The following is a 24,761-nucleotide window of genomic DNA, read 5'->3' as shown; positions in this document are numbered from 1 at the left end:
ATTCTGTACATCAGAATTTGATACAACATTGTAAACCAACTATACATTAAATAAATAAATAAATATATAAATAAGTAGTCAGGACTAATGGTTCACTCTTTCGATTGCTATTTGTGATAATGGAGTTTGGAATTTGCTCAAGATATATTCAACATTGTAAAAGGGCTACACTTCAGTAAAACTTAGAAGGCAAAAAATATCAATTCTCTACGGATTGCCTTTATACATTTTTATTATTGATTTCTAATTTATTTGACTTGTGGTCAGAGAATATACTCTGTGATTTCAGTTTTTGAAATTCACTGAGATTTATTTCATTGCTTAGCATACAGTCTTTCTTGATCAGTGCTCTGTAAATGCTTGAAAAGAATACGTATTCTTCATTTTGGGGATAGAGCGTTCTATAAACATCTGCTAAATAAAAAAAATAAGAGTTCGAGTACCTTCCACCATAACCAAGAAACCTTGCCTTCATTGGACCCCAGAGAACTGTCACAGCACACTGCCAGCCACAGCCTTGATAATAAGTTTATACTATTAGATGGGCATGAAAAAGTATTCATATGAAAAATATTTTTACATATGAAATATTTCATTATTAATTTTAAATGTCCACAGCATCCCTTTGGGACATGAAGTGTGTTAACAGACTTTCCTCCTGCTTAGAAAACACAGCAGAAGAATATTAGCATATTTCCACAGCTTAGCTGTATATGAATAAACATTTCCTCATCCTATTCCCTTGGATCTGAAGACCTGAGACAGTGATCTGTGAGTCCTCCCATCAGCCAGTCATGGCACAACCCACCTGTTCTACTGGCGTGCATTCTAACTACTTGTGACTACAGGTTATTCTGTGCAGAAGACCACGGGTAAAACGGACATCCATGCTTGCCTGAAGGAGCCCACCTGTTCTATCTTATTTTTCACTTCAGTGCATGTTAATTTGTTCAATTACCTAGGGAGTGTGCACCCTATTCTCTGAGGGAAATAAGATACACTTTTTAAAATATACTAGTCCTTCTGATTTCTCCACCTCACATTCACTCTTCTGGATTGATAATTAGTAATTACATTTATCTATTTACTGAAGCTATTTTTAAAAGCATTCGAAGTAGAATATTATTTTCTGACTTCTGTTTCAGGTTCTCTTATTCTATTTAAATCTCACAGAACTTGCAAGTTATATAACATAATGTCCCTATTTGAGTCCTCATCCTAGACAAGGCAGCACTGGGTATTTGTGAGCATTTCCCATTCCTTGGAAGCTTCTCTTCCCATGAATTCCACAACACTATATTATTCATTGGATAAAAATTGGGTGACTTATCAATAGTTACCAGCATAACTGACGGGTCGCTATCATTAGATTCAGAGCCTTTCAATTTGACAATAATCTACCTTATTTGATACTTTCTTTGTACATTCTAATCTTATTTTTTCCAGATTGTTGCATGCACTTTTATATTCGTTTGCCTTTAACCTTGCTGTTTCCAAATCTGGCAATATCTTACTTATTTTAAACTTTATTTACTCTGTTAAAGTCTACTCCATACCTACTATACAGCACTCAGCAGACAGACTAAGCCACCGGCCCATGGAAACAACAGAGAATGGATTCTTTGTCTCTATAATGCCTAGCAAAAAAGTTTTGGCATACTAGAAATTATGAAATGTGTGTGTGTTTGTATAATTTTTAAATTTGATTTCAACTTAAAGTGCATATGTGTCTCGGATCTAGAGAAAAGTGGGTCTAAACACTGAGGTGTCTGAGGCTGAGTAAGATACAGGTAAAAGAAGTAAGGTAGCAGAAACAGAAAACAAAAATCATGTCTCCCTATTGTTTAAGATGGTTTTTTCCTCATAAATAGCATATACCTGGGTTAAGGACAATCCTCATTTGAATGGGGTATCCAAGGTGTTTACAGAAGGAAACCTGCCTCTCCTTCAAAGTTAGAGAAACTACTAAATCACAGTGAATCACCAGAGAAGGGGAAAGATGCAGATCATCTTGAGTGACACTGTTCATACTTAAGGGTTTAAGCCACTAGTACAATTCCATATGATTACACTGAAATTAGTGACGTAGGGAGGAAACGGTGTGGATTATAATATACAGACAGGCTACCCATTACTAGGACAGTGTAGAAGCAGGTACAGAAAACTAAATTGGTTCTTATAAGACAATATCTGAGAGACAAAACTAAGGCTAAATCTCAAGTCTCTGGATTTCACAGCCTTATTTCCCAACAGAATAGTTATTGGGTTCCAGTGAGAGCAAAACAAAGGAAAGAGAAATATTTGAAGAACTGAGCTAAAAAAAATATAGTAAACAATGACAACAAAATTCATTTTGAAGCCTTTCATGTGTATTCATACCAATTTAAGAGAATGATTAAGTGAATGACTAATTAAACAGTATGCTTTTCAAAGGCTTATTGGAAACACTCCTTTCTTGGCATTAAAAAATTGTGCTCTTCTGAAAATTTATAGAAACAAATTATATATGCAAATCAGTGTCTCAGTGACTGCTTAAAATCAGCAGGACTGACCACTTGTGTTCCCAGAAGGAAGGGCACAGAGCTAACTCACTCTGCCTGAGACTGAGTGCACCTACTGTGTTTCAATTTGGGGTGCAATTATATGTCTGTGCAAGTCTTCACATGCCAATTATTGCACTTCAAAAGCTCTGCATATTACTAGCAACTCTGAAACTGAAGAGGAAAAGGATAGTATTCTCTAAACAATGCAATTAGAACAGTATAGGCAATCAACTTTGCTATTTAGTATAAAGTTGAAAGCACTAAAGACTGAAGTAATAAATATTCACAAACACTTCATCATCATACAGAATTGCAGAACAGCGACACATTTTTAATACACAATGCAGGCAGTCATATTATTAAACTTAATGGCATCTGAGAAATGATGAAACGCTCATAGCCTTGAGCTTGTAATGAGATAAGCTTGTAGCCTGATCAGCTTGCATACAAATCATCTCATCTGAATAAAATTAATGTTCAATTTTTATATCTCTCCTCAAGCACTGCTGAGCCCCCCTTTTTATTTTATGAACAATTATAGAAAGGAAAATAAAAGTGTAGCCATGATATGATTTATCAGTGGGAGGGTCTATAATACGTGACATTTTAAGTTCTTATATCTGGTGCTAAATGTAAGATTTCTTATGTACTAAAAAAATAAATAATGAATTCCTTATGTTAAATATAATGTGAGAAATCTTTTAAAGCTTCCATGTTAATATAAAAATGTTTATGCTTTTAAGTATGTTTTCACATTCCAAAATAATAATAGTAACATGCAAATATTTAATGTTAAAATGATTGACATTCATAAATTTAATTGGATTTTTCTGAAAATTGATATTCCCTCAAATCCTAATTTTAAAATTATAACATTAAAGGAGATATGCCCTTTCAAGGTCAGTCAAAATAGAAATACTTGATTTTCATTTTGTGACTAAAATTTGCATTCAGTATTTTCAATTCCAAAGTAAGTCATTTCCTTATATGCTTTTTGAAGTGAATTAACTGTTACAGGTTTTACTTAAAACAGCTTGCAGGACACTGCTCTCTTCCCTGAACATTTCCTACTAGTAACATTTAGCATCCCATAGCTATGAAACTGTAAAAAGCACAAAATCTCAATTTCCATTTCAAACCTGTACTGGGAAAGAAAACTGCAAAGAAGCTAAAGTAGAAACTCCTTGTGGGATAATTATCTTAGACCATAATTCTTGAACAGGGGCCTCAAATTGTGTTAACGTTCCATCAATACATGACTTGTAGTTATTTACAACATCAATATCAACTGTATCTCCAAAAGTAAAATTATCAAGAACTACCATAGTTCTCAATAAAATGGAGATTTAGAGCATTCATAAATTGAGAGTATTCAGGAAAAATATTTAGTTAGTAAGCTAAGTTAAAAACTCAACACTTCTTTCTCAGATCATCCTACTTACTAACAGATATTCATCTCATTTTCTCCATGTAGACATCTCCTAAATGACAAACTTGAGAACTGAGGTGAAACATAAACTGTACACAGTAAGGCCTGGCAAATAATACATGCTCAGTAAGTGCTGGTTATTACTCAGAAGTATCCCTGCACTTCAACTCCCTCTTGCCAACCAAGAGTCTACGTGTTACTTTTCATATGTGTTTTTGCAAGTGGAATTCCTTTAATTCAAAAATCATAAAATTTACAAAGAATTTGCAGTCAGAATTCCAAAGTTATTCGGTTCCCCTTCTTCTTCAAAGAAATTCCAGAAATCATAGATATGGCTTAGGTAGGTTGTGGCTTATATAGGTTGTGTCAGAGGTCCCCAAGACAGCCTGATAATTCTCTACCAGGACTCACAGGACTGTTCAAAGCTGTTATTCTCCTGGTTATGGTGTATTACAGAGAAGGGATGCAGCTTAAAACCAGCAAAGGGAAAAGGCATATGGGGCAAGGTCCAGGAGAAATCAGAAGGATCTCCAGGCGCCCCTCTTAGTTCAGTCACAGTCTCCCACCAGTGATGTGTGACAGCACGGACAAAACGCTACCACTCTGGGAAGCTCACCCGGGCGGTTGGGAGGGGGGTGGTATCTATACTTTTAATGGGGGTCAGTAACGCAGCATGTGGTACCTACGAGACTGATACAGAGTGGCCCAAGGCCTCAGACATATAAAAACATTCTTATCAAATAGATTTTCCAAGGGTTCAGAGTTACGTCTCAAGAGCCAGCCAAAGGCCAATACTGAAGATTTCTTTGGAACGTACAGGTTTTGAGAAATCCAGGCCTGCTGAGTTAACCCTATTCTGCCCTGAAATATCAAATGGAATTCAAATCAGGGGACCAGGACACAGAGAAAAAAATCTTGGCACCATATGAAAAGACTGGTGAATGAATACATCTATGCATTTTATTAAAATAAAACCGTGTTTTACCTAATTATAACTTTTTCATAATATTGTTTTAATTTGCTTTTCTGATTAATTGACCAATTTTCATGATTCAGTTGCCTTGTTCAATAGTAGGCATAACTGATAGTTCTGGCTTACGCCCTGGTTTATGAGTTGATGCTCTGGTTCCCTCAATGGAGCCTCACTTTGTTTCTGCCACTAAGACTATTCTGTAACCTTTTCTCCAAATTCCTGCACGAAAATTCTAGGCCGCCCCAGCTCTGTGCCCTGACTAACAGGGTCCCGCCTGTTTCCTAGGCTCACATCTCCTACCAGGTTCACACAGGTCAGGTTCAGCAATCCTGCTAACACCGACCTCCTGCTTGGACTCCCGAGAGCCCGCCTGCACTGCCTCTCCAACTTAAGCCTCTCCATCTCCTGCCACATCAGATGGGACTTTTTTCAACTCCATGTATCTTTCCCTGAAGCATATGCCCTACAATAGTAAGTTTATTTTGTTTCTAGGTCTTTCCATGGCTTCTGTCATGGTAGATCTCACAGGGTTACTCTGTTTAGAAAGAAATTTATTTCTTATTCACATAACATCCATTCAAGAAGTATTTAGGGGTTTAGTGAGTGGCCAGGTGCTCTTCTAGTGCCAGGAAATATGTGAATATGTAGTTCTCGAGCAGTTGAATGTCTATGTTGACATATGCATTTGCATTAAGACGTATGCACACACAAGCAGTCCCAGTCTTTTTTCAGTTAAGAGAAAAAAAAAATCAGTATGTTAGAATTGACTGTCTCATTAGCACTTCAGCCACTGTCATTGCCATCATTCGTCTTTTTACAGTCTCCCATGGGTCTTACAGTGCTTTGCTGTGTCCAATCCAGCTCAGATCGCGTTTCAGTCCTGTTAAAGATACCATACCCTGATTCTGACAGTACAAACTGTTACATTTCCCACCTACAGTTTCTAATCTGCACCAGTGATTGTAGAACTAATACTTTTTTTCCCCTGCAAGCTCCTAAGTATGGTGGAGAATACCATATGGTTCTAGCCTCTCTGACACTAAAAACAAAGAATAAAAAAAAAAATGAATTGTCCTCTCTCAATACAAACAGCTTAAATGCAACAAGTACAGGAACTTTAGTTCTCCTACTCCTGGAGGGAATCTCATGAATTCACTGACATTTAGATCACTAGAGAAATAAAAAATCCAACCTTGAATTAATACATTAGCACACACTAGACAAATATAACCCCAAAAAGCATTTAATAGACTGTCCATGAAGTAAATCATGGAAGTATAAAGCTAAAAATTATGAAACATAGTACTAAATCTTCTGAAGACTCAGTTTACATTCTACCTTGCATGTTTAATTAAAAGTCACAAAGATAGTTATTTCTAAAATCATTGCTAAAGAGTCAAAACACTCAGGGACATTGTGCTGTAAATCAGAAACTGACACATTGTAACTGACTGGATGTCAATAAAAAAAACTCAACATGCTGTGTTTTCAGTATGAGCGTTCTTCCTTTTTCTAAGAATAAACATTATAGACTAGAACAGATTCTGATGCAGGTTAAAGCATTTTATTGATGTAGAATAACATCCATGTTATTCTTTCCGTACGTTGAAAAGAAAAATGTAAATAATAGGGATTCATATTTTAAATTTAAAAAAAATTTTTTAATTCAGCACATTTACTACCATGAAGAAGTACTTATTGATGTTGAGTATTTCTTGAGTAAATTTCAAACTCCATTATCACAAATGGTAACTGAGAGAGTCACCCATTAATTCTGATAATACATTTAAATTTAATTGCAATTGTAGCCACAGCCAGAGAACTAGGAAAAATAAACAGCTATTTCTGCAAGAAATTCACTTTTTTGAGAGCTTAGCTTATCTAGCATTTCTTCTGTGTCACTCATTCATTCTTTCTGTAAATGTATGTTGAGTATTTACCATGTGCCTGGTCCTTTTCTGGACACTGAGGACACTGATAGATTAGACAGATAAAACAATTGTTCTTATGGAGCCTGTATTTCAGTAGAAGCAGGACCAACTAGTTAAAAAAATGTGTTGAGTTCTGAAGAAAATAAAGTGGAATGGTGGTGATGGAGAGTAATTAAAGAGTGCTAATTTAAACTGAGTGGTCAGGGAAGGCTTCAAAGATCCAAATAAAAGATGATCCTGGGATGGATATTATGGGAAGAGGGACGAACTATTGTCAAGGTGGGGAAGATTTTAGGGAATTCAGGGAACAGAAAGATCAATGTGACTGAAGGGCAGTGAGTGTGTAGCAGAGAATAGTATGAGGAGAACTTGGCAAGTTAGTCCAGAGCCAGATCACAGAACCTTCTAGCCAGGAGTGAGGATTTTGTATCTAAGTGTAATGGGTAGCAACTGGATGGTTTCGTGGGATGTGTGTGGAAATGGATGGTAAGGAGTTAATGTTGGAAGCAATGGTGACTAGTTAGGCAGTCATATCAGTGATGTAGATGGGAGGTGATGGTACCACGGAATAGAGGTAGTATTAGAAATAGTGTGAAATGGAGTCATTTATAATATTGTTTAAGTACTCTAAACAGAAAATGATGGTGGTAGTATGTGAATACAGAGGAAAAGAAATAATCAAAGGATCAACAATGCCTAGATCTGAGGCTTGAATATATGAAGAAATGATTAGCATTATTTACTGATGTAGAAAGCCAGGAAGGAACAGGTTAAGTACACATGTGTATGTTTCAGATAGGTTAACTCTGATGAAACTACTAGACAGTCAACTGGAAATGCTAACTTGGTTAAAAAAATGTATTTAAATAATTATATATTATCATGTTAAATAATAAAAATTATTTATACTACATATGTGAATGTGTATGTGTGTGTGCATTCCAAATTTGATGAAAAAGGTGACAGGAAAATTGTCCCAGACTTAAAACAGACAAAAGAGATTATTTTATGTCTTCTCAGTGTGGTACAGACTTTATCTTCCTATTAATTAGCCTATTTTCCAACTCTGCAGGGACAGAGATTAACATGCAGATTTGTTGTTATTGCTGTTGTTGAGTATATATGAATATAATTTGTCTAGTGGAATAGAAAAAAATAATTTTTTGCCTTTTAAGACATTTATCAGTTTTGACTCTAACTCAGAAATATGATCCTAACATTCCTCTATTAAATTGCACATTATATATACATTCATATACACATACTTAAACATAAGCATACAGCTATTTTTCATATGCTCTTTGGACCAATTTTAACACCCTGTCATTAGTTAATAAGCAAATAGAATCTTTGGCATGTGTTTATTTTATATTTGCATGAGGTTATTAAATTTATCTTTTTGAAAATTATAATTAATAGATGTAGTGGTTAAGGTTACATAGCTGGAAACCATTGGCATATAGATGATCACTATAAAATGGGTGAGACTATGCAGAAATAATAAGGAAAAATATGTGAGAATGGTTCTGATTCCAGAGTATAGGGGGAATACACACACATATATATGTGTGTGTGTGTATATATATATATACACATCTCATTAAATGCTCAAAAAAAGCTATGAGATTTTGATATCTTCATTTTTTACTGAGTAAATTATGGATCCAAAAAGCTTGAGTAACTCTCTCAGAATTTCACAACTAAAAATGTTAGCAAATGTAGCCCTGGTTAGTATGACTCAAAATTTCATTATTTTTTTTCCCCACAAGAGCAAGATAACTCACTAGACGAAAATAGCTTAATTTGTTATAGAGCTAATGGGCAATTTAGTCAATATCCCTTTTCTTTATTCCCATCCCCCTCCTGGTGTGTATGATTGCTGTAATTTTGGCTCTGCATACTGCAAAACTATCTCTTAACCTATATTATCTTACCCAAAGGAGTTCCTTCAAAATTGGTTTAAATACAGATCATGTTGGAAATGCAAATACTATCATGGCATGAGGCAATTTAGTACAGGCAAAATATGAAAAACAAGCTTACATATATTGCAAGATTTTTAACATGTATAACTGTAAGTTTTTTTTAACTAAAATAATATTCATGAACTAAGTAGGATGATTAAATTGCCCTCCTTATGATTTATGACTTTTCTTTATATAATTATAAGTATATGCATCATAACCACTGATTAATCCTAAATCTAAAACTATAATTAATTATATCCATGTAGTATTTAAAATATGATAATTTTAAAGTATTACTTCTCCAAATGAAAAAAATCAATTCACAATGAGATTAAAGACAAGGCATAAAGAATATACTATATAATACAAATTAAATAAATGTCACTATTGCTTTCATATTCACTATAGTCTTTAATATGCATGCTCTTGTTATGCAGGTAGACAAAAATGATTTAAGAAGCTTAGGAAAATGATAAATCTACTTAAATGACTTTAATAATTCAGTGATAAAGAATATCAAACATAGAGGAAAAAGAATTTTTGAAGGGGCAGGAATAGTTAAAGGTGATTGAAAATGATAATGAACTCATCACTCATATTGCTCAAATGAAAGTTTAAAATATAATATAAATTTTACTGACAGTGGTACATTTATGGTATCTGCTGGATCACTGAGCATACATAAGTATCTCCTTCTGGTAAACCACAACTGCTTGAAGGCGAGGATCATGATATTATTCAACTATGCATTTCCATAGCATATGGTGAGCCCCTCAAACATACACATTAACGTATTATTTTTAGTATCTGTGTCTTATACATCATGACCATCACCTTCTAAATCTTATTAGAATTAAAAAAATATAAAATTCATAACAGGATAAAATGAGAATTTTGACCATTTTTACCTGTTAGAGATATCTACTAAATGATATTTGAAACAGTTCTGTAATAGGAAAATAAAGCAACTTCATGGTGGAATTTGGCTGCTCTAAACTAAGAATAAAATATTAAAATGTATTCATTGAAAGTATTGAAAAAGTGAATGTTTAAAACAAATAAATAAAATGGAAAAAATTATATAACTTATATTTCTTGGTACAATTATTTTACAATTATTTTATTTTAAAATAATCAACAACATAGAACCAGATACTGAGGGTCTGCAATCCTTTATGGCCATTTAAGAGAATCGTAAACAGCTACATAAAATGTAAAAAAATAAAAATTCAGCAAATTTTATGGAAACAACGAATGCAATATGTAAACCATATCATTAAAGAATACTAAATATTTTAAATTTATTACATTCATTCACAAAAATATAATGGAAAATTTTAAGGTTTTTAATGTAAGATGCTAGGTCAATTAATATTATGGACAGCGAATCATGTGTTATTTTAATGCTATGAACTGGAAAAGTAATTATTGGTAAAAAATAAATTAAAATTGCATAAAGGCTAAATGAATTATTTGTCTAAATGGCTTTTTCACACTAACAATAATTACCTGTCCTACATGTTTCATAATTTTTGGGATAGTCTACTTGGATTTCCCACAAATGGAGAAATCAAACTTCCTATTTTGTTCTTAAACATCGTGTTCTTAATCCTTAGGGTAAGTGTTTTATAGCTATCTAAAATGGCTTCATGTCTACCATTCATCCTGAGGTTCTGATTCAGTGGATAGGCCCTGACTGAGATAGGCCCTAGTAATCTTCATTTTAATAAACATCTCAGACAAATTTGATTCAGAATTTGTGTGGCACCCTCTGTAAGATCTCTACAATTAGTGCCTAAATCCTGCCAATCTCCCTTTGTAATACTTTTTCATCTCTAGCTTATAGTCAATATCTTCATAATGCAACTCCATTTTAATGCAATAACTGTCAACTCTTACCAGAATTTCTGCAGCCTTTCTTTATGACATTCTAGACTGAAAATTAATATTAATTACCTTTAAGATTGACCATTCTTAGAGATCCAGACACTGTCAACTTCACAATCTTTCACACCCTCATCATTGATCCTTTGAATGGAACATAACATCTATTTATTGAATTATTAAAGAAATCCATGTTATCAATATATCAATCCTGAAAAACCACTGTTTTTAATCAGATCACCCTCTGCATATGCATGGTTAATGGCTGCTGATCAGAAAAATGAAAACTTCCTGAAGGCCTAACTTGATAATATGAAATGCCTTTGATATAGATGGACTAAGACAGCATACCAAACCACTGACCTGGCATTTGTACCAAGACTATATTACATAATTTATGAATTTCAATCCTTACTTCCTGAATTTCAATCCATCAATTAATTAATTAATCAATAAGGTTTCTGCAAATCCTTATCAGGATACAATTTTTTATAAAAAAGACTCTTGCTCATATGTTATTTTCAAAAGTAACTGCAAGAGACATATACACACATAAAACAGGAATGTGTACATGACAGTAAATAGCAAATATAATATATACACACAGTAGAAAACAATTAACATTCCCCTTAGGTAACACTTTGTAGAGCTGAAGGGCCTTGAGTAGGTTTTAATGGATATTTAGGAATTATATAAGCAAAGAGGTAAGAAGGGGTTTTTTAGACATGAAATAGAAGAATGTGGGATGCCTCTGAAAGATAAAGAGTATATCAACTTGGCAAAAGCAGAGCGGTTAGAGACAGTTAGAGTATGAAATAACTTTTAAAGTATAGCTTTAAAGGATAGCTATGTTTCAAGAGACTTAAGTCTGTCAGGCCAAAGGATTTGTAGTTTATCCTGTAGGCTCTGTGTTAACGTGATGATTCTGGTGAAGGTTAGTGGCCAGCAGAGTGATACGAATTAGATGATATCCAATGTCTTTAAAATTGAAAATAAAGTACTTTGGAAAACTGAGATGCCTATATCTTGCTATTCAATCATTTATTCAATCAATGAGTAATTAACTCTATGCCAGGCACTCTGATAGGTAGTGAGAATACAATGTTGAGCAAAAACACGTGGATCAGGTGGTTTAAATTCTAAAGGGAGAGATAGACACTAATCAAATAGTCACACAACAGTTTATGACTGAAAACTGTGACAACTTCTGTGCAAAAGTGCATGATGTTTTATGAATGTATATTAGGATTCCAGAGATGGTTTGGCTGAATAAGTGGAAATGTAGGGTTGGGGAGAGAGTTTTACAGACCAAATAAGAACATGTGCATTTCTAGGGAGCAGAATACTTTTGGGAATATGAAAGAAAGCTAGTGTAGCAGAGAGGGAGAGAATAAGATAAGTAAGCCATGTAGCTAGAGAGGGAGGCAGGAGCTAGATTAAGCAGGGCTGGTTGGGATCTTGTAATGGCTTTATCTTAAAAAGAGCAATAGTGGTGAGTCATTGCAGAATGTTAACAGAAGTATGACACTGAACTTAAAAAAGTTCAATTAGGCTACCACATGGCTAGGGCATATTGAATGTCTGAGACATGTAATTACCAAAATGAGTTATCCAGCCAGGTAAAAATATTAAATTTAGGATTATGATTTGGTAGATAGGAGGAAAAGGGCAGATTTAAGGGATATTTAGAATAAAACTTAGCCAGACTGGATATTGAAAGTAAGAAAAAAGAAGATTTAAATTACGACAAGTAGATTTTTAGACAGACTGATTAGATGGATGGAGGCTCCTTCATTAAGACAGCTCTCTCTCTATATATATATATTCAATATACATTAATAAGTATCTATCTCAATTATAATTATACATATCTTAATGTCTCTCTATACAGCAATGAACAAAGATTTAAACATAAATATAAAGAATATATTACTGCAAATATCACATATATAGTTAATATACTTAAAAAATTAAAATGCCATAGATTCATAAATTATGGGTTCTGTTTTATTATATATACTCTAAGCATAATTTTAGAACAGTCCTTTTTTTCCACATATTTTTATTGACCTATTATCCTGCAATGAATAAATATTACATGAACTGAAAACCAAAGGCTATTGGTGTCAAAAGACCAAATATTTTGCTCCTTTAAAAGTATTTCTACATGTGGATTAGTTCACAAAGTGAACTGTTTAATTGAAGCTTTACAATGTTTTTATATATGTGGTAGAGCAATTCTTTTTTCACTATTTGTCCTTCTCAAAATATTTTGTTTTCTTAAGCTCTTTCATTATTTGAATCACTTGAAACATTTTAGAATTATATCATCAAGTGCTGTAAAATTCTCTATAAGATTTGATTCAAATCAAATTAAAACTATGATACAAAACTGGGACATTTATTCCTTTTTAATATTCCATTTTATAAACTCATTTTGATGGCAAGAATACTATAATTACAAAATGTAACGATGAAGTCATATCCATTATTTAATTAAAACGATAGATAGCCACTTCATCTAGTTTTCTAAGTGTCTCACATTGGCCATAGTTGAGTTGATTCTGGCCTCATAAATATCAGGGTTTGAAAAAACAAAGCTCAGTGCTTACAGATTATTGCATATGTCAAAGTTAGTCATTTCAAAAGTTCAGTAATATCTAAATTAAACAGTTTAATTTGAAGGTGCACTACGTATGCAAGGAAAAATAATATGCTTAAAAGACCTATATGCTGCTTTGCTGTCTGCAGCTTCCTTATTTTTATTACCTTTGTACCACAGCCAAAATTATCTAAATGTATTGGAGGGTGAGAAGCAAGGGCACCTAGACATAGAATTACAGTCAACGATCATGGATTAGGTACTCAACTGAGCAAAAGTATATCTTTTGACAGGCTGCAAACCTTTACAAAATTATTAAAGTAATAAAATGCAACTTAAACCCAAACATGATATAACATTTTCAAGGATGAGTTTTGTTTTTGAGGGAAAAAAAAAACTATGTACTTGGAATAAAATTTGACTACGGAACCTTAATTCAAAAAGATACATGCACCCCAATATTCACAGCAGCACTATTTACAATAGCCAAGACATGGAAACAACATCAATGTCCATTGACAGATGACTGGATAAAGTTGTGGCATATTTATATAATGGAATACTATTCAGTCATAAAAATAATAAAATAATGCCATTTGCAGCAACATGGATGGACCTAGAGATGGTCATTTTAAGTTAAGCAAGCCACAAAGAGAAAGAAAAATACCACATGATATCACTTACATGTGGAATCTAAAAAACAAAAAAAAAGAGACAAACTTATTTACAAAACAGAAACAGACTCACAGACATAGAAAACAAACACGGTTACCAGGCGGGGAAGGTGAGAAGAAGGGATACATTGGGAGTTCAAGATTTATTTAGAAACACTTATCAGCTAAGTCTTGATAAAACAGTGTATAAGGTGTATTATCTGCCTTCAATGAGCTTACAATCTTTTCCAAATGTGTTTAGCGTTTTGGTGAAGCATTGCATAGGAAGCTGTCAGAACCAGTGTGGCTGTTTATGTGATACAATTGTAATCGAATTTAGTCAAAACTTAGTGGTATCTTTAATAAATATCGTTTCAGGTAATGAATTTGGAGGTTATTCAAGAAATGTTCATCCTCATACTAGTGCTGCTTGCTTCATGGTTGTAAATACGTTTTAAGTACAAATGCCTATAAGTTATCTCTTCTTTCTAATGTGTGCATGAAAAGTACAAATTAATCCAAATTTAGTCTTATTAACTGAAAAATTTAAACTTATCATCCATAGCTTTACCATGCTGAATTATTTTGTTGGCTTACTTAATTCCTTTTTTAACAATTATCATCAGTAATGAAACAAATCCACAATGTGTGTCTTCCTATACAACGCACAACATCCTTATGAAGTATTTGTCAAAAGACAGAAACTTATTGTGAGGTAACAAAACATCACACAAACCCCAACTGAGGGATATTTTACAAAATAACTCTGAACTCTTTAAAAATAACAGCATCAAATAACCAAAAAGAGAGAGAGAGAAAGACAAAGTCAGGAAGTATGCCAGATTAAAGGACGTCTGACAACTGAATGCAATGCATAATTCTGGATTTTCTTTTGCAAAAAAAGGACATTATTGAGACAACTGAAGATACGAATAAAACCTACAGATTAGATAACAATGCTGTAAAGTGTTAATTTCCTGACGCTCACAGTTGTACAGTGATTAGTGTTTTCCACTGTTCCTGCTGCTTGGATCATGAGAGGAATGAAATCACACGTGGAAGTGGTAAATACAAACACTGTGAAAGGCAGTGTTTGATGTAATGGCTTCTTAACGTAAGCCTTTTTTTTCCCCTGCTACTGCCCAGGCCCTGTATCACTATGGCTTCACTCTCAGTGCCTTCTCCTTGTTGAGCGCAATCCTGTACAATCGAAGCAGCATCCAGAACACCTCAACTCAGGATCTTTGGCACTACTTTTTTCTATTCTGCTTTGTTTTTAAACTAATTTTATGATATAGATTAGATTGCAAAAAAGATATGAAAAAGTTCAGAAATATGTTAGTCAAAGAATAAACATAGCTGCCAGCAGTTTTCACCATTTTTTTTACTACCTGTGTCATAATTATTGATTCTTAGTGATGACAGGAAAAAAACAGTGCATCACTTTCTTCTATTTCCACTCAACTTTTAAACTTGAAGGGCACAAATGAATAAGCAGATAAGCACAGTAAAGAGGCAAACAGAGAAGAGAGTACTGCTGTCCATGCCTTGGGTTTTCATAGAAGACCCTCGACCCAGCCTAATTTCTAGCTTACTATCTGGTTGAGTCTTACTTTTTCCCTTATTCTATTCTCTGTTTTGAACCACTTGCTCTGAACACACCAGAATGTTTTATAACTTCCATATGGTTCTCTCTACCTAGAGATAATCATTTCTACTCCCTAAAGTTCTTCTAATTGAAGAACAGTTATTCTTTTTCCAAATCAAGCTCAAGCTTCACCTCTTTGTAAAGCCTCTCTTACTCTTTTTCCTGCACAGGAAGACTCAACCATAATAAATTATTCTACCATTTCTTATTTATTTACTGGCAGTCTCATTACCAACGTTCCATTAGTTGCTCATATCTACACCACCTACACCTAACAAAGAGGTGAGCACACACGTCGATGCTCAGTGAATAGTTAAGTAAATGAAGCAGGGATAAAAATACACATAAGTAATCCAGGTCAAATTTTTCTGATCTACTCTTACCTTTGGGGAGAAAAACTGGAGTGTATTTCACGTTCAAAAAACACCGAAGCTAAGAAATAAAAAGGATATAGAGAAGCAGAATGAACAAATAGTTCACAGAATGAAAACATCCAAAAGAGAAATAAAAGAAGTTGCAGACCTAATGATCTCCCCACTTTGCAACCTTTTCTCCTGCCAGAACCCAGCCAAGGATATGTAGACAGCAAAACCTGGTGCAGTTATTAACTAGGCCAGAAGTGTTCCACGTGAACTTAATTCTTCCAACACCAACACGTGATTTAGAAGTGAAGAAGAGATGGGAGATGTTTTTACTCTCTGATGTGTTACAGAAAGCAGAAGAGACAGTATCATCAGTTGCTAGGCTAGAGGATTCCTGTTTGACTACATTTCTTTGAACATTGGTGACCTAATGTAAATAAATAGTTAAGATATTACTGAAAATTTCCATAGCATTATGCTGTGCAGAGCCCTTTCCACAATTAAATCAATCAACTATTCTAATAGATCATTGAAGCAAGCATATCAAGTTTATAAACCATACTTAACAGATCAAGAATCTGAGGTTTAGATTAACTAAATGACCATGCAGTGCCTATTGTTATTGTATCTGATACAACCCAAGGCACTTTTTCCTCATAGCCTGGTCGTCATTTGACTTTACTGTGCCACTTCAAACAATTACCTTGTAATAACTACATTACAAGAATTTCCCTTCGGACTGTGAATTTCAGTAATCTTTGTTATCTGCTAACCCCAGTCCCACTGTGTGGGACTTCATAATAAACTTCATAAATGTTTGCTGGACAAATGAATTTGCATTTCTAGAGTATTTACTTATTTACTCCACATCCAATAATTCTTTGGATTCACACAGGGACAAAATTGTTTCATAAACAGAAATGGTCATCCTGAAAAACTGTAAAGCTGAAGTGTCTAAAAGAAAGACTCTCAGACCAGACAGACTTTGCAATCCCAGCTGCTGAACTCACTCCCTATCTGCAGACTATGTGGAGATTACTTATCATAACACCCTTTTGGGCCTCACTTTCCCCTCTGGTGAAATAAGACCCATATCCTCCCCATCTCAAGGATGTTAGATGGATTAAGTGAGTTGATATAAATAAGACCTTAGAACAGAATCTAGCATTTAGTAAGCATTATATGTTTTAGCCCCTGTTATTATTATGGTATTATTACTATTATCTTACTTAGAAAATTTTGCCTGAATACAGACTCAGCCACTCGATCTTGAAAATATTGTTTTATATCAATAACTACGCTCAATTTTTTCATCTGTAATATTGGATCACATTTTCCAAATAACACACTGAAAATACTTAGTATTTAACATGTGTCCAATGAAATTTATATTTTTATTTCATTTTATTTAATAAATATTGAGTAACTATAGTGTATCAGGTCCTTTGTTGGTCTCTGAGGATGAAAGATTTTAAAACAGGTAAAATGACTATCTTATATTTTAATGGGGAATAGAGACATAATAAACTATTTTCACAAATACGTAGTTACACATAGTGAATTCATACTTAGCCAGGAAAACACTCAGTTAGAGCTAATATCTGCAACACATAATTTACCATCCATTTAACTTTTGATTTATGTAGTTTATCAGTTTTCTGTATATCCTTTAAGTTTGTTAAGGGCATGCCTTAGATTTTCAGCTCCAGGCAAAATGACCATCTTCCATATATACTACCGATCATATTTTTTTAAATAATTAGGATTTATTTGATTTTCTTCTTAGATTAGTGGTGATAAAACAAACGAAAATGAGATCATCTCTAATGAAGCTGACGGAATTCTAAACCCAGTTCTAACTCAATGTATTCTACATATCTTTCAATAATTAATATTAATGATTCAATTTATTAAAGTTATTAGAATCATTGATGACTTTTCCAGGTATAAAATTACAGAGTCATTACACTTTAAACCATAACCGTAAAATTATATGCCTAGATGGCCATGCATATACAATTTTGAATATGAAACTGTCACAGAGAAAAATGTTAGCTAGCAAAATCTACATTAATGCAATCATTAATGTTCTGCGGGAGACTTCCAGTTTAGGCTGGGATAAATTGTGACCATGGTGGTTGCTTACTATAGGAGAGAGAATAACCTAAACAGGATTCTACAGTATTTCTTAGGAGAGCTGCCTGTTACCCCTCACCTAACCGTGATTTTTATTGCTATGAACACTTAGTTTAACTCTGTATCAGCAATTTTCATATTGAGCAACTCTATTATATGTGAATATTTAGATATTCAAAAGCTCACTAAAACAATATGACTTTCTTATCAATTTACTAAATTAGGAGAATATATTTTTAGAAATGCAAATGTGTGTTTTGTAATTATTATCAATCTCAAGCAGTGATGCCCATCATGGGACAATTATTTAAGGATATTTTAACTAGCTATCTTATTTTTGTTCAAAATGTTGTTTCGTTTTAAAAATAACATGCATCAGATCAGCAGAAATAGGTCACAATGAGCTACAGTATTTTACACAATTATGAGATATCGTATTTGCACCTCCAAAAACACATTTTTGTTCAAAATAGTGATCCAATACTTAGTTTGACCTTCCATGGTGTTATTTCTAAACAGTGTTATTAGATAGAGAAAAGTTAACATATAATTTAATGATACTTTATGCATGTGTGTAGGGAGATGCGGACACTAGGATAAATTTTTCTTAAATATAATCAGCCTGAGAAAAAGCAAAAAAAAGACGGAGTTTCATTGATATTTCTTCTTTGAGCCCCTTTCCTATTTATGACTTCTCTACATTTTATTTTTGAAGGCTGAATTGTATTTTATGATCTATAATATTGTACCAGTTTTTCCCCTTCTTTCTCCTTTTTTGTGTTTATGCTCACTTGTATTGTGATATAATTTTTTTGCCTCCAAAAAACAATGTTGTCATTGTGTGTTCAGCGAGAGAAATATTGTCACATTCATATATGGAAAGAAAAACAGCCTAGGGTACAGTATTTAATAGATATTCCAATGCCATGATCTATGTTTTTCACAATAAAATTAGAAGTTGGTTATTTTCACAAAATAACACACACACACACACACACACACACACACGCACACACATACACAGAGCTGAATAAGTTCATCTTCATTTGGGATATTTCTATTTCTTTGTTTTCATTATTACACTGAATTTACCTTGATCTTTATGTACCTTCCTAGTCATTTCTTTCCTATCTTCTTTTTCACATGGTAGTAAAGCATAGTTGTTAAGGACCCATAAGAAGACACAGCTGGATATAAATTCTGTCTTTTTTATTTTATCAGTTGTATGAATTGAGTAAGTTACTTAAATCCTAATTTTGTCATCTGCAAAATTTAGATAATACTGTCTCCTAATTGGTAGTCCACTGGAATTTTAAATGAGATGACGCATATGACACTTGAACAGTGCTCGGCAAGATGTCACTAGATATATGTATTATCATTGAACTGTGACTCTCCTTCCACTGTTGAAAACCATGCTTTCCTTAAAATTCTATCCTTTATTACGCTTTTCCATTCCATGTCTCAAGTGTGTGGTTCCACTTATTGTGAAAGTGTTAGTGATTCCTATAATTTAAACCTTCTTGATGGAGTGATATAAAGACAAGCTTTATAAAGCTTCATTGTAGGATAAAAATAACATTATTGAGTTTAAAGGGTTGGGAAGTAATAATGAATTTATTATTTTGGAAATAAAAAATAAAGGAAAAGAAAATGCATTGCCCAGTCCTAACTCTCATTGACATTTTCTGTAGTAAGCTTAGAACTCATATTAGCATAGTTACTTTAAAAACATGTTAACAGTAGATTACTCAGTATTTGGAGTTAGTAGCATATTAATACTTTTATATTGCCACAAAACAGATTCCAAGGTATTTCAGCTGGTAAGTACAATTTACTATATGTAAGTTCCTGTAAATAGAAAACTCAGTTGTCACTTAAATTTTTGTAGATGTATTTGGCTTAAACCAAAAAAAAAAAAAAAAGAATGTGCACAAATTTAGGTAGAATGTAATCAAGCATTTAAAGAAAGATCTTGTAAACTGATGATACATACCAATAATACTTGGCAGTATATTAAATAACTGGCTATATAATATGTTTGGTTTACTTAGTTCACAAAGCTAGAAAACTAGAAATCAATCAAAACTTAACCCCTTTACCTTATGCTTCTATATGCTGTTGTTCGTCAAATCCCAGTTTTCCACTTCAAATTTCTCTTAAATGTGTTCCATCTTCTATATCACCATATTTAGTATGTTATTTCAGAACCTCCTCAGTTCTCACCTGACCTGCCAAAATGTTCTTGAATTTCATCTTTTTGCTTTCATTACTGTCTCCTTCCAATGAATCTGCCAATGAAGTATTCTAAAGTACTTATCCAGGCTTCTCCCTCACCTTTGTAAGTGCATGGCTTTGCAATGCCAGACGATTAGCAAATGTTCTAGTGCAGTGTTTCTCAAACTTTAAAGTGCACAGGATCACCTGAAGGGTTTGTTAAAACTAAGTTTCCCAGGACTCTACCTCAATGTCTGCTTCAGCAGTTTTGAGTGGGACTTGACAAGTCACATCTCTAACAAATTGTTAAGTGATGCTGATATAGCTGGTCTTGGGATCATGCTTTAAGATCTTTATTATGACCTAAAATGTTTTCATAATGCTTTATTCTCGGAACTGATCTCTCACCCTATTCTCTAACAATCATCTTCCACAGAGGCCTAAACACTGTGAGCTCTCGTACATTTCCATGCAAGATCATGTGCCCATTCCTCTGGAGCATCCTTTATTTCTCTACTTCATTTTTCTGAAATCTTGTTTACTTGGCTTCCTGACGATCACAATTCAAGACTCAACTCAAACAGTTTTTTGGCTGGGAAGCATTGCCAAGCTCTTTGCATAGGTCAGATAGTACCCATGTGTCACACAGTACCTTTGCATTCCTTTCCATATACTCACCCACATGTAATTGTTTTTTTCTCTTTTGCATCCTATTCTTGTGAGTGCTTCATCTCATTTCTCTATCTATTCAGAAACATGTCTGGGTTTTAGCTCCATAAATGTTTATCATAAAGTGAAAAATGCACATGCTAATCATTGGAAAAAAATAGGAAAAACAACAAATAAAAATATGTCTATTAGGTTAATAGTACTTTTGAGAGCTTCTATTCTAAAGCTCCTTTAAAGTTATTGTTTCCATAAATAAGAATACTGTACTGTGTGCTGTGAATCTTAACAATTACATAAAATATTGGTAAAATTATATATTATATTCTACACAATTCTTTTGTAAGGATGAATCACAATCCATATTTGCTATTTTTATTTTATCTAGAATGTACTGAAAGGGTAAGAAGAGATAATGTCTATAATACATTAAGTGATTGTTCATTATTTAATTAAATTAAGGAATATGTATGGAGAGCTTACTATGAGCAAGCACTGTTCCAATTTATGCAATTTCCCCAAACTCAGAGATAACAGTGAAGTAGAAGGTACGGCTGTCTAACCCATTTACTATTCCATCATCTGTTCTACATTCCATGTAGTGTGGCTGGTTAAAATTGTGTGAAAATACCAGCTTACTAGTTAACCAAATTGACCTGAGCTCTCCCAAGATATATTTGTGCCAAGTGCAGGTTCTAGTAAGGGGATGAAGCTACTGAGGAATTCTCATCAATGCTGAAGGTACGATGGAAGACACAACCGGGCAGTCTAATTAGAAAAGTAACCATGATATTCAGCATGATGATCAATATTATGGTGGAATTACCTTCACTGGGATATTCCCTGAGACTAGTCCATGAGATTTCTTATCCCCTGGTTTTGTTGAGGTATAAGTGCCAAATAAAAATTGTGTATATTTAAGGTGTGCAATGTGATGATTTGATATAATGTATACATTGTAAAATGACTACCACAATCAGGCTAATTATAACATCTATTATCTTATACAGTTATCTTTTTCTGTGTGTGTGGTAGCAACACTTAAGATCCATTCTTTCAGTAAATCTCAAGTACACAATACGGTATTATTAACTATAGTCACCATGCTGTGCATCAGATTCCTATAACTTACCAATCTTTTAACTGAGAATTTGTATACTTTGACTGGCATCTCCCTATTTTCCCTACCCCTAGTCTCTGGTAACCACCATTCTACACTTTGTGACCATTAGCTCAACATTTTTAGATATTTTAGATCACATATAAATGAGATCATGCTATATTTGTTTTTCTCTAACTGGTTTATTTTACTTCGATTAATGTCCTTCAGTTTCATCTACGTTGTAAACAGCCGGATTTTCTACTATTTAAGGTTGAAGATTTTCCCATTGTATATGCATGTTACACATTCTTTATTCATTCATCAAGTGATAAACAGGTGGTTTCTACACCTTGGCTATTGTGAATAAAGCTGCAATGAACACGTGAGTGCAAGTATCACTTTAACACACTGATTTCACTCCCTTCATATGTAAACTTAGAAGGGGGATTGCTGGATCTATGGTATCTCTATTTTTAACTTTTTTAAGGAAACTCCATACTATTTTCCATAATGGCTATATTAATTTACATCCCCAAAATAATGCACAAGCAACCCTTGATATTTCAAAAGATTAATAGGTTTTTCTTTTAACTTTCTTTAACCAGAATTGATGCACAAACTTTTATTTACAAAAACAGAAAAATCTTCAATGTGTACATTTAAAAAACATGTTGATTCCATGTCTTGGCTACTGTAAATACTGCTGCTCTGAACACTGGGGTGCATGTATCTTTTTGAATTAAGGTTCCCTCTGGATATATGCCCAGGAGTGGGATTGTTGGATCTTATGGTAAGTCAAAGTTTAGTCTTTTGAGGAATCTCCATACCATTTTCCATAATGGCTGCACCAAATTACATTCCCCGCAACAGTGTAGAAGGGTTCCCTTTTCTCTATACCCTTTCCAGCATTTAAACATACATCAACAAATGACTGCATAAAGAAGTTGTAGTATATTTATACAGTGGAATACTACTCAGCCATAAAAAAGAATAGAATAATGCCATTTGCAGGAACATCATACTAAGTGAAGTAAGCCAGAAAGAGAAAGAAAAATACCATTTGATATCACTTATATGTGGAATCTTTAAAAAAAAAAAGGCAAACGATCTTATTTACAAAACAGAAACAGACTCACAGGCATAGAAAACAAACTTATGGTTATCAGTGGGGGAAGAGGGTGGAAAGGGGTAAATTGGGGGTTTGAGATAAGCAGATACTAATATATATAAAATAAACAATTTCATACTATATAGCACAGGGAACTATACTCAGTATCTTATAGTAACTTATGGTGAAAAAGAATATGAAAATGAATATATATATATATATATATATGTTCATGTATGACTGAAGCATTATGCTCTACACCAGAAACTGACACGTTGTAAACTGACTATATTTCAATAATATATATATATATATGTATATATATATATATATACACACACACACACACACAAATGTTGAAGCAGGAACCATTATAAAACATGCAACTAAATTCTTTTCAGTACACCTGCAAACTAGAACCAAATTATCTTAATGATTATTAGATTTTCCCCAATATCTGATAAACAGAGGTGGGACATGAACTATGTATTGAAAATTCATAAAAATAATTTATTCACTATGTCACCAACACCCTAATATATAACAGATATAGAGGTAAAAATGATTTTTTGAGAAAAAGAAAGTATTATTTATAAAATAATCAATATTCTGGAGAAGAATTTACAAAGGAACTTATTCTGTGATTATAGTGTCGAGTACAATATTTTTTGGGATATCTCCTTTTTACTAATCATTTGCATCTGAATCTTAGTCTTCCATTTCTAGGCTTATAAGAACAGATTCTTATTACATTGTGCTGAATCCACTAGACTGTGTCATTATATTTATAATATTGAGTAAGAATTCTAGTTTATTAGGAGCAGTCATATTTAAAACATATTTAATTTCCACTAATGATGTAGAAGGCAGTTTGCTTATACTTGTCATCATTTAGTATTTAAGATGATTTGAGAATGTGAAAATCGAACGTAAATACAGTAAATATATTGACAGAAAGAAGATGAACTTGACAATCTGCACAGAGCATACTGGCTGGGTAGAGCATTTGTACTCCCTGGTTGAGGGCATGAATGTTCACAGTTATGCTGAGAATTTAATTAAGAGCAGAATGTTGGCTTTTTAATCCTTCTTGCTTTTACTATTCTCAGAAGATTAAAATGACATTTCTTGCCCTACCACACCTTGTCATTCAACATTTTTTTGTTCCTGTCTTTGTTTATAGTTAAACAACTTTGTCAGAAATTTCCCTCCCAGACTGCTCTCCCTTAATTGGAAATGCCTGTTCATTTTCATTGCGGTGATTAGTTAAGCCAATGGCTGCCTTTCACTAGATCTGGACCCAGAGATAAACGCATGGAAAACACTAGTTTCAAAATCATTACATTAATATTAAGATGCTTACATTAATATTAGGACTAGCTTGTCACTTCATTGCTTAGTCATAGTCTGAACTTTTTCTTTTTAGCCAGATTGTCCCTCAATAATGCCTAGCTTACCCGACTCATACATCCCTACATGTTTTGGATCAATACCCTTGAATTCTGCTCTGCCCTTTATGATCTCACCTCTGTTATGAGCC

The 24,761-nt window shown here is 33.4% G+C and overlaps 1 protein-coding gene across 19 annotated transcripts in view; it reads right to left on the bottom strand.

Annotated features, from left to right (window-relative positions):
* Nucleotides 1-24,761, bottom strand: part of MGAT4C (MGAT4 family member C) — a 338,576-nt gene that overhangs the window by 110,270 nt on the left and 203,545 nt on the right. For 5 of the 19 annotated variants that reach the window (XM_072973284.1, XM_072973287.1, XM_072973278.1 and 2 more), the window contains one exon: nt 10,800-10,871. The exons of 9 other annotated variants lie outside the window; for them this stretch is intronic. Coding sequence is in view for 2 of the 10 variants with exons in the window: in XM_072973305.1 (XP_072829406.1) it covers nt 10,800-10,815 (16 nt within the window). In the remaining 8 variants the exon portion in view is untranslated. Of the gene's footprint in view, nt 1-10,799; nt 10,872-16,013; nt 16,063-24,761 lie in introns of those variants that run through there. 5 more of the 19 variants (XM_072973305.1, XM_072973290.1, XM_072973281.1 and 2 more) reach the window with 3 other exon arrangements.

The sequence above is a fragment of the Vicugna pacos genome, chromosome 12, assembly GCF_048564905.1.
Source record: "Vicugna pacos chromosome 12, VicPac4, whole genome shotgun sequence".
NCBI classification, from domain to species: Eukaryota; Metazoa; Chordata; class Mammalia; order Artiodactyla; family Camelidae; genus Vicugna; species Vicugna pacos.
This window is presented reverse-complemented; position numbering and strand designations above follow the sequence as displayed.